The 12,981-nt window shown below is 52.5% G+C and overlaps 2 protein-coding genes and 1 pseudogene across 3 annotated transcripts; 2 read left to right on the top strand and 1 right to left on the bottom strand.

Moving 5' to 3' along the window:
* Positions 1–1,493: 1,493 nt before the first annotated feature.
* HNWD-pc13 lies at positions 1,494–5,679 on the top strand (annotated as a pseudogene; the record flags this gene model as incomplete). The annotated part of the gene is made up of 2 exons: positions 1,494–3,746; positions 3,803–5,679. Coding segments are annotated over exons 1-2 (4,130 nt in total), but the record flags the coding sequence as incomplete, so codon positions are not given.
* A 1,013-nt stretch (positions 5,680–6,692) lies between these two features.
* QC762_207620 (uncharacterized protein) lies at positions 6,693–9,591 on the bottom strand. The gene is given in 5 exon segments (XM_062887675.1): positions 6,693–6,943; positions 7,004–7,894; positions 7,950–8,352; positions 8,412–9,385; positions 9,398–9,591. 4 exon segments carry the CDS (start codon positions 8,765–8,767, stop codon positions 6,770–6,772), a joined length of 1,824 nt encoding a protein of 607 aa, XP_062745806.1. The 5' UTR covers positions 8,768–9,385; positions 9,398–9,591; the 3' UTR covers positions 6,693–6,769.
* On the top strand, positions 9,544–12,778 carry QC762_207614 (uncharacterized protein; the record flags this gene model as incomplete). Its single annotated transcript, XM_062887674.1, has 2 exons — positions 9,544–12,496; positions 12,569–12,778. Exons 1-2 carry the CDS (start codon positions 12,254–12,256, stop codon positions 12,776–12,778), a joined length of 453 nt encoding a protein of 150 aa, XP_062745805.1. The 5' UTR covers positions 9,544–12,253.
* Positions 12,779–12,981: the final 203 nt, after the last annotated feature.

Genomic DNA, 12,981 nt, shown 5'->3' with positions numbered 1-12,981 from the left:
GAATGCGTTTTGCTGAGGATTCAGCCGAGAGACTGGATCACGTTTGGATATCCGTACACGTTTGTGCTGGACTTGGCTCATCACTGCGGCACAGCCCAGGCCCTCACCTCAGGTATATAGTCGTTTGCTCCCCCTAGCCTACCCGCAAATCTCGGGTCTTAGGGTTTTTATCGGGCCGATATACTATAATCCTATAAGATCTCGAGGGCTTTTGGGAAACCGGCGGTAGGACGGACCAGCCCCTTCTCAAGTGCGTGCTGTTCATCCCAGTTTAGCAACCCCCTTCACTCGCCTATCCAGCATACACTTCCTACTCACTCGTACTGCATTCTAATCCTACTATCAGCTCGATATAACCTGAATAGTATTGTTCGGCCTATCTTTTCGTGGAGCCCATTATGGATTTGGCACCGACGACTTCCTAACTCGCAATAAGGTCTGGATGGCCCCAACATGTATCCACATCCAAATTAACGCAGCCAACAAACCTATTCCGAACTTATCAAGGAAGAGGGCGTTATTAAAGGCGATATGGCAGACATCCCATCTCAGGACCATGACGTAATATTTGAAAAAAACGGCAATAGAATTATTACCTCGGTCAGCTAAAAAGCAGGCGAGTATAATGCTAATTGCTATTTCTAACAGAAACGTGGAGGCGAAATGGCTTTTTGTAGTGGACTTGATATAGAGTCCTGAGTATGTTACCTCCTTCAGCGTAGTCGATATGGTTTGGCAAGACACTTGTATCAAGTTTGTAATGCTTCCGGTTATCTGGATCCCGCCAGTAATAAGTCCCTTGGCAGGGAGAACCGGTGCACCGCATGAAACTGTAGACTTCTTTCCAGACAGTTGTCAGACCTGCAAATTCTTGTTCTTCAAGGAGCTCCGCCCTCTCTGCAAGTTGTGTAGCCGTCGCCCCTCCTCGTCTCGTAGCCTGCTGCGTCCTCACGGCAATCTGTTGTGTAGTCTCCTTGTAAAATGAACGAGATGCCGATCCTCAGCCGCCTCAAACTTTCTAGAAACATTACGGTTTTATGGACAGTGCATTCGTGGCACCGGCTAGCATACAGACGCGCCAAAACGACGGCCTCCAAAGGGACATCTTCATGCACGCCAGCGAAACACCGCCAATAACGATACTTCCAGTATGCGCAGTTGGCGCCAGCCGCTCGGGTGCCAACGCCAGCAAAATGCCTGATGTGCGGGGTTGGCAATCTGGGCAGGACAGCACCTTAACCCTTAGAGACAGCAGCAACAACAACTACCTTTAAGCTGCAACGATCGAACCGACTGAGATTTGCGCTACGTAGCTCAACAATTACTCGTGGTAGGTGATTCTGATCTATGTCTGAGAGCTTATCCTTGTTTCAGCTACTGATTTGTTGAGCCTATTAGTTTCGTCCATCCCCCCGGCCCACCTGCTCGCCTTTTCCCGCTGTCGGACAGTCATACGAGAAGTTACGAGAGCTAAGCTCGGCGGTTTTTCGACAATGCGCCTCCTGGAACGCAATGATACCGGCGATTTTAGTTTGACGGATGACATTCCCGACGACCAGGTCCCACCGTACGCAATACTTTCGCACACCTGGGGCGATGAAGAGGTCATCTTTAAGGATATAAAGGACGGTATATGCAAGAACAAAAGAGGCTACTCCAAGATACAGTTTTGCGGAGATCAAGCCGGACGCGATGGGCTGAAATTCTTCTGGGTCGACACATGCTGCATCGACAAATCCGACAGCACCGAAGTTCAGCGCGCCCTTAACTCCATGTTTCAGTGGTACCGCAATGCAGCCAAATGCTATGTCTATCTCACAGACGTCTCAACCTGCCAGCAGGATACCGACGGCAACCCTGGCTGGTGGGAATTGACCTTTCGAAAATCTAAGTGGTTCACTCGTGGATGGACCCTTCAAGAGCTCATTGCTCCAGCAATTGTGGAATTCTTCTCCAAAGAGGGCGAGCGTCTAGGAGACAAGAAGTCTTTGGAACAACAAATCCACGATGTAACCGAGATTCCCCCTAGAGGCTCTCCCAGGCAATACATTGTCCGACTTCAGCATCGAAGAGCGTCTGTCGTGGGTCGGAAAGCGCAACACCACACAAAAAGAAGACAAGGCGTACTCGCTATTCGGCATCTTTGATGTAACAATGCCGCTTCTGTATGGCGAAGGAGAAGATAAAGCATTTGGGCGGCTGCGAGAGGAAATTAGTAAGCATGATCGCTGTCTGTCCAGTCTACATTCTACCGATCCGCGCCTTGATAAGAAGCGCATCGAGGAGGCAAAAGGTGGGTTGCTTGCTGGCGCTTACCGCTGGGTTTTCGCCAACCCCGACTTCTGTCTATGGCGTGAACGGTCGGAGAGCCGCTTACTCTGGATCAATGGAGATCCCGGCAAAGGCAAGACCATGTTACTCTGCGGCATCATCAACGAGCTACAGGGAGCCATTGTTGCAGACGGGCATTGTCGTAATCTGGCCTACTTCTTCTGCCAAGCTACCGACTCCCGCATCAATAACGCCATTGCCGTGTTACGTGGCCTGATCTATCTTCTTGCCCACCAGCAGCCACGTCTCATCTCCCACGTGCGTAAATACACCGACGCTGGTAAATCCCTCTCCGACGCAAATGCCTGGTTCGCCCTCTCGGACATTTTAGTGGGGATGCTAGGAGATCCGAACGTGAAGCCAACCTGTTTAGTCGTCGATGCCCTAGACGAATGTGTTATCGACCTACCGAAGCTGTTAGACTTTATCGTCTGTATCTCATCCGATCGGATAAAATGGCTCTTAACAAGCCGGAACGAGACGATCATCGAGAAGAAATTGAAATCTAACAATGCGCGAACAAGGCTTAGTCTTGAGCTGAAGGAAAATGCGATGGAGGTGTCTCATGCCGTCGATGTGTACATCGACGATAAACTATCTGGGTTGGAAGCACTTCAGGACGACGCCTGCTAAAGGATCAAGTACGGGATATTCTACACAACAAGGCAAACGGCACGTTCCTCTGGGTCGCCCTCGTCGTACAGGAACTCAGCATGGATGGGGTTGAGAGCTGGCATGTTCTGCAGATTGTCGAAGAAGTGCCACCGGGGCTGGATGGGATGTACAAGCGCATGCTGGATGAGATCAGGCGGAATAAACGGGACTCGGAATTCTGTTGGCGCATTCTCTCGGTGGTGACGGTAGCATACCGCCCACTTCACTTGGACGAAATAGGCGGCTTGTCTGGATTACCGGAACGGATTGTCAGGTCGACGGAAAATATTCAGAAGATCGTGGCCAAGTGCGGATCCTTTCTCACGGTTCGAGATAACCAGATCTACCTCGTTCATCAATCAGCTAAGGACTACTTGAGTGATCAAGCCTCCCAATTACTTTTCCCCAGTGGTGTGGCTGTGACCCACCATGACATATCGGATCGGTCACTAAAGCTTCTCTCAGGCAAGTTGCAACGCGATGTATACGGTTTATGTATACCAGGATATCCTATCGACCACGTCCGAGTGCCGGACCCGGACCCTCTTGCGACAGTGCGGTACTCGTGCGTTTACTGGGTTGATCATCTCTGTAACTGGCAGTCGAGCGACGATAGCAAGCACCCAGATATTTTCCAAGATAGTGGTATCGTCGATGACTTTCTGAGGCAGCACTACCTCCACTGGCTTGAAGCACTTTCACTTTGTAAGAGCATGCCGCAGGGGATACTTTCAATGGCAAAGCTCGAAAGCATTCTTCAGGTAGGCTCTACCCAGTGATAGTATCCTCTTACTAAGCGGTTCTAACAGGAATTTAGCACAGTTCGATTACGTCTCAATTACCAAGCCTTGTCGCTGACATGCGCCGATTCGTTTTATACTGGAGATGGGTTGTTGAGAATTATCCTCTTCAGGTATACGCTTCAGCACTTGTATTCAGCCCCGCCCAAAGTATAACAAGAGGCCTATTTACGCAGGAAGAACGGAAGTGGATTACTTCGAGGCCAATGGTAGAGGATAATTGGAATGCGTGCCGGCAGACGCTCGAGGGCCATCGCGGTTGGGTCTGGTCGGTAGCGTTCTCGCCCGATTCGAAGTGGGTTGCGTCAGGATCAGACGACAGTACCATCAAGATCTGGGAGGCGGCCACGGGTTCATGTACGCAGACGCTCGAGGGCCATGGCGATGGGGTCAACTCGGTAGCGTTCTCGCCCGATTCGAAGTGGGTTGTGTCAGGATCAGAGGACAGTACCATCAAGATCTGGGAGGCGGCCACGGGGTTATGTACGCAGACGCTCGAGGGCCATGGCGATAGGGTCAACTCGGTAGCGTTCTCGCCCGATTCGAAGTGGGTTGCGTCAGGATCAGCCGACCGTACCATCAAGATCTGGGAGGCGGCCACGGGGTCATGTACGCAGACGCTCGAGGGCCATCGCGGTCGGGTCTGGTCGGTAGCGTTCTCGCCCGATTCGAAGTGGGTTGCGTCAGGATCAGAGGACGGTACCATCAAGATCTGGGAGGCGGCCACGGGGTCATGTACGCAGACGCTCGAGGGCCATCGCGGTTGGGTCTGGTCGGTAGCGTTCTCGCCCGATTCGAAGTGGGTTGCGTCAGGATCAGAGGACGGTACCATCAAGATCTGGGAGGCGGCCACGGGTCATGTACGCAGACGCTCGAGGGCCATCGCGGTTGGGTCTGGTCGGTAGCGTTCTCGCCCGATTCGAAGTGGGTTGCGTCAGGATCAGACGACAGTACCATCAAGATCTGGGAGGCGGCCACGGGTTCATGTACGCAGACGCTCGAGGGCCATGGCGATAGGGTCAACTCGGTAGCGTTCTCGCCCGATTCGAAGTGGGTTGCGTCAGGATCAGCCGACCGTACCATCAAGATCTGGGAGGCGGCCACGGGTTCATGTACGCAGACGCTCGAGGGCCATGGCGATAGGGTCAACTCGGTAGCGTTCTCGCCCGATTCGAAGTGGGTTGCGTCAGGATCAGCCGACCGTACCATCAAGATCTGGGAGGCGGCCACGGGTTCATGTACGCAGACGCTCGAGGGCCATGGCGATTGGGTCTGGTCGGTAGCGTTCTCGCCCGATTCGAAGTGGGTTGTGTCAGGATCAGACGACAGTACCATCAAGATCTGGGAGGCGGCCACGGGTTCATGTACGCAGACGCTCGAGGGCCATGGCGATGGGGTCAACTCGGTAGCGTTCTCGCCCGATTCGAAGTGGGTTGTGTCAGGATCAGAGGACAGTACCATCAAGATCTGGGAGGCGGCCACGGGGTCATGTACGCAGACGCTCGAGGGCCATGGCGATAGGGTCAACTCGGTAGCGTTCTCGCCCGATTCGAAGTGGGTTGCGTCAGGATCAGCCGACCGTACCATCAAGATCTGGGAGGCGGCCACGGGGTCATGTACGCAGACGCTCGAGGGCCATGGCGGTTCTGTGAAATCGGTAGCGTCTTCCCTTGATTCGAAGCTGATTGCATCCGGATCTAACGATACCAACCCCCCACATTACCAACGCTATAGAATAGACATGAGCAAGAGATGGATTACGAAGGGTTCAGAAAATTGGCTATGGCTGCCTCTGGAATATCAGTCACAATGTCTCGCTGCAGCGGCATCAACAATTGCTATTGGCTGTTCTTCGGGGCGCGTCCTAACTATGAAGTTCACGACAGACAGCTGAGCTGATCTCTCATTCTTTGTCTCTCTCTTTTTTTTCTATCATAGTGTAACACAGGAGGGGCCTGGCGGTCTCCATTAATTTATAGCCCGTCACAATACTCTAGATCCTTCTGGATCCCGCCTCTTTTATCACTTTGAGTGCCCTGTTTCGTCATGAAGACAGGTGGCTCTAAAACACTTGGTAGAGACGTCATTTGGCCCACTCGAACAACTCGAGATCGGGCTAGTTGGCTTGACGTAGTTCCAAGCGCCACAACAAACTTTATTTGATCTGGTTTCCTTTAGCAGCCGCGAGGCTCCCAAGATGATTTGACTGCAGTAACTAAGCCTGTGAAAGCGGCAGCTGATGCCGAGGGAACTAGGGAGGTATGACGCCATAAGTGCTAAGTTGTTGATAGGAAGTGATAAAGAAGCTTAGGTAGGTATGTAAATATGAAATGGAACTGTAGTTAAGACAAGCAGTATGTTGGTTTATATGACGATTCAACTTTGCCTTTACCTTGACTTGCAAATTCGTTATTCGAACTTAGGCTGGTTAATTTAGACATTTCGAAATCAAACACATTTTTTCCAAGCTGAAATTGACAGGGGGGTATGGTGGAAGAGGCAGTGCTGCTCCTAACTACACACCCCACCCAAGTCTAAAAGCGGCAATATATTTCCCTTGACCGGGAAGAACGCTGCAACGTATCTACCCAAGACCACGAATTTGAACAGTAATGACTATCTAGCGTTGAACGATGGCATCAGGCGCTGAAAAGATTCTCCTTAGCCCTCAGAATGTATTGAATAAGTGTTCAAAGTGGTAAAGAACACCTTAAAGATAGCTGATAGGCCCATTGACTTGCTCTGGGGGCCCATGACCCAAGGATTATGCATACCGATATGCATCAGGCATTTCACAAATAGTCTCAAGGAGCCGTTGCTCTGGAAACAATACCCTCCTGGACTCCACAAAAGGGGCCTCCACGTACAACATGACCTAGAAGAATCACACAGCAGCAAGCTTCCCTATTCTTTTGGTGAAACGTATATACCATTCTATTATTATTTAATATCAAAAGACTCGCTCAGACAGAAAAGAAAAAAGACTACAACTTGACACACAACCTAGTGCCCGTCTCAATCTGCTCCCACCTCTCGGTGCCAGGAGTGGAGACGGCATAGAAGACTCCCTCGGGGTCGTACTTGCGTCTAATCTGGAGCAGGCGCTGGTAGTTGGTACCCCAGAAAGCGTTCTGCCAGTCGGGCTGGAAGGGATCGGCCTGTGTGGTGAGTATGTTAGCATATGCCTGCTTGGTTGGAGACCGAAAATCAATACATACCTCGTTGATGTAGGAAGCGCCGTTGGGGGCAGCGGCACGGAGAGAGCCGTCGACAATGTTGGTCAAGCGGTTCTGGGCCTCGGCCTTGGCGGCGAGAGGGGCATCGCCAGAGACAGGAACGATGGTAATAAGCTTGTCAACAACGTTGCGGAAGCGGGGGTTGATGGCAGACTTGGCCCACTCGCTCTGAGGGAGGCCATGGCCAGCAGACCACATGTGGCCGACGATGAAAGAGCCAGCGTTCATAACGGTCTGGAAAGCATCAATGATGGCGGTGTGGTTGTTGATAACATCCTGGCGACCAATAGTCCAACCACCGGTGAGGGCAGAGTTGCCAGCCATTTCAATCTCAAACATGGCGTTGTACAAATCGTAAAAGGTGCCGTAAGTCTCGCTGGAGGTGGTATACCCAACACCGAGGGCATCAAGGTCATCAAAGAGGGGCTGGACAACAGCCTGCAGCTGGGCGAGGGTCTTGTTGACGCCCACAATAGGATGCACGTGGAGAGTGTTGGGGACGGGGCCGATTTCGTAGTAAACATAAAGGCCGTTGTCAACAAAATGGGTGCTGTAGCTGTGGAACTTGCGGACGGCCTCCCAATAAAGAGCGGGATCGGAGTTGGTGGCGGGGTTGATATCGAGGTTGATGCCGGCGCTTGGGGTGTCGGCAAAGGTCTTGTAGGTAGCCTCAGTGATGACAGCAAAGGCGGCGGGACCACCTCCCTTGAGGGCCCAGAACAGATCCGAGTTGGTGTTGGCATTGGCAGTTTGGATCTTGCCATCGGCCGTGATGACCTTGAACTGAACAGCCGTGTCGGCAAGGAATCCGTAGAAGTTGGTCAAGGGGCCATGGCCACCGCCCTGCACAAGGCCTCCGGCGACACCAACAGTCTAATGATACCGGTTAGTCCATGAATATCAAACGCTAAGAATTGGTAGTTCTTACAGCGCACTCGCCCGTCACCATAATTCGAGGAGGGGAAAGCGAGTTCAGGCGGGCAAGAGCCTCAAAGGCTTGCACACCCGCTCCCACAGTGATGGCGGGGCCGTTGTAGCCAGGGCCATTCCAGTTATTGGTGGTGCTGATGCTCTTGAAGCTGTGAGTGTTGATAACAAGCGAGCCCCAGCCAACGCTGCGTCCAAGGAAGTCGTGTCCAGTGTTGCGAATGACGAGGCGCAAATTGTTGTTTCTGGCGAAGTTGATACCCGCTTGGATGTGGGCAACGGTCTTGGCTGTGATGTACAGGACAGGATAGTAGCCCAGCGTGCAGCTGCCTGTGGGATCAGCGGTAGGGCGGCAGGTGTCATTGGTGAAGTAGGTCCAGAGGCCAGCGGTGGGCAGCTCGATTCTGTCACAGATGGTCAGTCAACATGTTCTCCTCATGCTTGGTGTGCAGAGATGACTTACTGAAACTGTTCATTGGGGAACCCGGCGGTCACGGCAGCACACTTGGCGGCATCGTACGTGTTGACGGTTCCGAGAGGGCCTTGGAAGGTGTTGTAGCAAGGAGCTCCTGGGGGCAGGTTGACGCGAAGGTTGCCGCCAACGGTGCGGTTGAGGTTATTCCAGTGGTTTTGCTTGGGCCAGCAGTAGTCGCCAGGATGACATTTGCAGGCGTAGTTGTTTCCCTCCCAGGTTCTGGCCACCCACTTGTTTGGCTTGAAGCCAGGTACCTTTGTGATGGCGTCCGAGTTGGGGGCGCATGCAGCCTCAACGGCAAGGAGGAGCGCGCTGCAAAGCACGCCAACGATGCCGCCCTTCATGGTGGTGGTGGTGGTGATCTGGGGATACGGAAGCTGGAACCAGAGACTTGTTCGCTCGGGAAACGAGCCGTGTGGAGGGAGAAACGAGGGCCGCTAGAATGTTTTATAACTTCTCGTGCATTTTGCCAAGGGGCCATCTTGTGTGAATGCGACGGCAGGTCGTGGCTATAATGCGATGCATATTGGGGATATTACCGCAGCAAGCAAGGTAACTTGGCATTTCCGGGGCACCGGGGCTGTTACCTTCTCGCAAGCCCATCCCGGGCAGGGCTCCTAGCGCCGACCTATTTTGGCCTCCATCGCCGAACTCGTCGAAGCGCCTTGTCCGGATGGCAAGCCGGCGGTTGTGTCAGCCCATCGGCTCCACCGCCCGGAAACTCTGGCGCAACAGGCGATGGTGCCGAGCGTTTCTCGATGAGATCCGGGTGGGTCTGGGGGGTTTCCTTGACAAGTCCGACGGTGTTTTGTCTTTGCTGCTCTTGTTTGACCCAGAAAATTGGTGTGTGAAGATTCTCGAAATTGAAGCGTGGAATTAATGGTGCGTTGGCTGCGTGGGCTGCATGGCACCCTCGCTTGGCTGGCACGGCATTCGAGCCCCAACCAGGGGTTGTCGCATCGCAGGCAGGCAAGCAGGCAGGCAAGCAGGCAGGGTGTATCGGGATCGGAGTGTTGTGGTTGGCGAATCGGCAACCGTTGGGGGAAGGAGGAAGGAGGATAGAACAGTCTGTGCGGGGTAGATTCCCACGCTCCGGCTCGCCCACCTTTTCTCTCCTGCATTGTTCCTGGCATTCATCTCGGAGAAGCTGGCTGGTCGTGTACGCCGCCGTACTTTATGTGTAGATTGATCATTTGGAATGTCCAAACTGCCGGGTCCGCCTTCTTCCAACAGCCATTACTCCCCGGGCCGCTGTGCCGCTGCGCCACATGCCTCTCTCGTGGCAGCACGACTTGTGCTCTTTTGGTACCCTCATTTCGGCCGAGTCGACCTCGCAGCTCTTAGCTCTGCACTCCAATTTCACAACCAACACGAGTGTCGCTTGCCACCTTGCTTGCCAAAAGGTAGCATCGTCCACCGTGTGGGGACAAAGGATCACAGTCCAACATCACACTAGTGGAAATATTCGACGACAGGGCAACTAGTTCCTGCTTGGCTGACCATCTCGTCATTGATGGATATGGGTGAAGTGGGATGGCTGCTTGTGAAGTTTAGGCTGATGAATATTGCAGCAACGCGAGGCTATTCAACATCTTGAAGCTATTCGCATGTCTCTGCACTGTATAGGATGCACATAATTCTGCACTTGTTGAGGGAGGGTTGGATTGGTTATCAGGACAGCCAACCACAACTCAGCCAGACACGGAAAACCAGTATGACCGGCCCGATCCTTTGAGACTCTATCTTCGGCAGCATGCAACCTAGGTAGGGAAGGACAATGTCATACCTAAAACCTGAAGTCTGCTTGCAATGCCGGGCGCTTGCTGGTGTCATGGTACCATAAAAAGCAGGGAGTTCTGCTCCCCTCCCAATTCTCTGAGGCCAGCCATTTCCGTCTCTTCTCACCGGATAGTTCTCATCAACCTTGGGCTCCTTCGATTCTCACCATGGCAAACGATATCACCGAACCAGCCCCAACATCTTCGAAGTCGACCAACTCCATGGCAGAGGTCATCATAGAGTAGGAGACACTCGCACAGCAGCTTCTGGCTGAGCTTCGCCGACTCAATGAGATACTTGGAAACCAACAGCTATCGAGCGTGGCGAGTTTTCCCCGACACCCACCGGAACCAATACCATCAACACTCCGGCTACCGAGTCGCACTTGCTTGATATACATGTGCCAAGTAGTACCCAACTATCTCAGCTCATAGTTTCTTTGCGAGAGTGGACGGCAATTCTCACCAGTAAACCAAGTGAGGAACATCTCGCCGCTATTAGGTCTGACCTGGGAAGTGCCACCCTCGAGGACTATCTACAGCTTTTCCCACCAAACCACCCACCTTTTATCCCGTGCGCAACAAGCGGCCCCCTAGTATTTGGTTTGCTTTTCGCTCCTCTTTCGGGCATGCATTGGGGCATTTGACGATGCTTCATTCGTTCTGCCTGTCAAGGGCAGCACAACAGCTTCGCAGCAAAGAATGAGCTTCGGCCGAAATCTCGACCCTTCGATGGGGGGCATGGTCAGGAAATTCTTACACGAAGAGTGCCCAACAAGTGTGATGCCGGCAGCCTGGAGGCAAGAGCCAGGACGGTGACGAGAATCATTGCCGGAACAAACCATGTTCTGGCGTCTTGTTCACCCTGGCCTTGATCTTCGCTACGTGGTAACACATTTGAGCTCAATGAGGCGTACTTCCTGTATCTTTGGCCATGTGGCGACAAGCTTTCTCTTCAACCGGCCAGATGGTCTGTAGGCAACATGGGGTTTCCAACATGGTCCTCCTGCCCCCAAGTATTAGGTTCCGACCAACCGTACTCCAACCCCGAGTTTGCAGAGCCAACTGATATCAATATTGGTCAGATCTGGTATGTTACATTTTGTTCTAGCCTTGAAAATCGAGACTGCTGTGATGATTAATGAAGAGTAATTGGGACAGGTTTGTTACCACCTCAAGACGTCCAACTCTCAACCTCAATGCAGCTGCATTCATTTTCTCTTTGCGATCGCGACAACATTTCTCTAACGCATCGTCCGAGGAAGATAAGCGCGATATGTATCGGGATTATTCATTTGTCGCCAGGTTTCTTCGGCAGTAGCCACGGCATCCTTTTACCTCCTCGCAACGTCTTGACACCTCCCGCCATTCGTGTGGAACCTCATTTCATAAATGGTGGCTCCAGGCATCTCCGTTTCATCCGGAAAATGGGCTCTGGCCCCCGGGCTTCCCCCTTGAACGGGAGCGTGGGAGGCTGCCCCGCAAGATTCCACACTCAACTGGGGGTGTTGAGGAAGCGCGAGCTGCTGTGAAATGGGTGTCAACCATTGAGGCGGCTTCTTTGTTCTGCATTGTTGTTATTGAAGACCACGTCTTCACTTCGTGGCGCGAATATCAAGGTGTAAGGCTGCGATCAAAAAGGATTGAGATGATTGCTCAAAGAGCTAGCATTTGTCATTTACATATTGTGTTGGACAACGTCTTGGAGACAAGGTGGTATGGAGGGTGGGACTGTCTGTCGGATGCAATTGACAGATCTGTCACCGTTCAGGTAGGTGTATCTCCTCTTCACGATATGTCTTGCCACTGACTACATGAATTGTCTATAGGCAGAGGACATCTTCAATGAACGCAAGGCCCAGAAGATCATGCTCGACGACTGTTCAACCAATCACGAATGTGCTTTCAGCTTCTCCGTCTCCTACGAATTGCTCCTGAATGGATGAAAGAGACTCAAGAGGGCCTGCAAGACTTTCATAGAATCTTTGGCATGAATCCGCCTCCGAGACAGCCAAATTTGACAGTATACTTGAAGAGAACTGGGACAGGGTCATGGCACAATTTGACAGCCTCCAAGCTAAGCTCGAGAGACGCATCGAGGTCAAGGCAGACGATATACGTGGGCTTCAAGATGGGGTATGTCTATGCGTGTTCACTGAAAGCTTTTGCGAACAGTCTTACTATATCTTGAGCGCCACAAATCTGCTGGAAGCCTCCAAGTCAACATCTATGAATCGCCATATCATTGTTTTCACTGTTGTCACTATGTTCTACCTTCCACTCAGCTATGTGACTGTAGGTGCCCTGACTCAGCGCTGAACCATGGACTCCAACGCCTCACGCTGACCCATCTTCATCCACAAGCAGGCTGTTTACAGCATGTCCGTCATCCAGGACGAAGACCTGTCCCACCTCAAGTGGCCTCATGTCGGATCCATGGTTATAGTAGCATGTCTAACATACATGATATCCGTTGCCGTCGTCTTCTTTGTCGACCGCAAGAAGATTATACCCTTGGGTCCTTCGACGAGTCCCCGCCGGTATCAAAGACAAGCCGTGGTTCTGGAGTGCCTGTAACAAAATAGGCATCAAACCGCCTGGCGTCCACCCCCCAGGTCCTGCCACGCCGACACTCAAACCAAAAGTAGGACCTAAAGAGAAACCACCTGCGGCACCGAACGGGTGGAGCAACTTTCGGACAAAGGGAGGCTTGGATTTGCGTCGGCGGAAACATGTTGGCGACGCGGCTCCTGTGGGAGTGGTGTAAAAGTCGGCTAGTG

Source organism: Podospora pseudocomata (assembly GCF_035222375.1).
Source record: "Podospora pseudocomata strain CBS 415.72m chromosome 2 map unlocalized CBS415.72m_2.2, whole genome shotgun sequence".
NCBI classification, from domain to species: Eukaryota; Fungi; Ascomycota; class Sordariomycetes; order Sordariales; family Podosporaceae; genus Podospora; species Podospora pseudocomata.
Note: the sequence above shows the minus strand (reverse complement) of the source record. Positions and strands in the feature narration are given on the sequence as shown.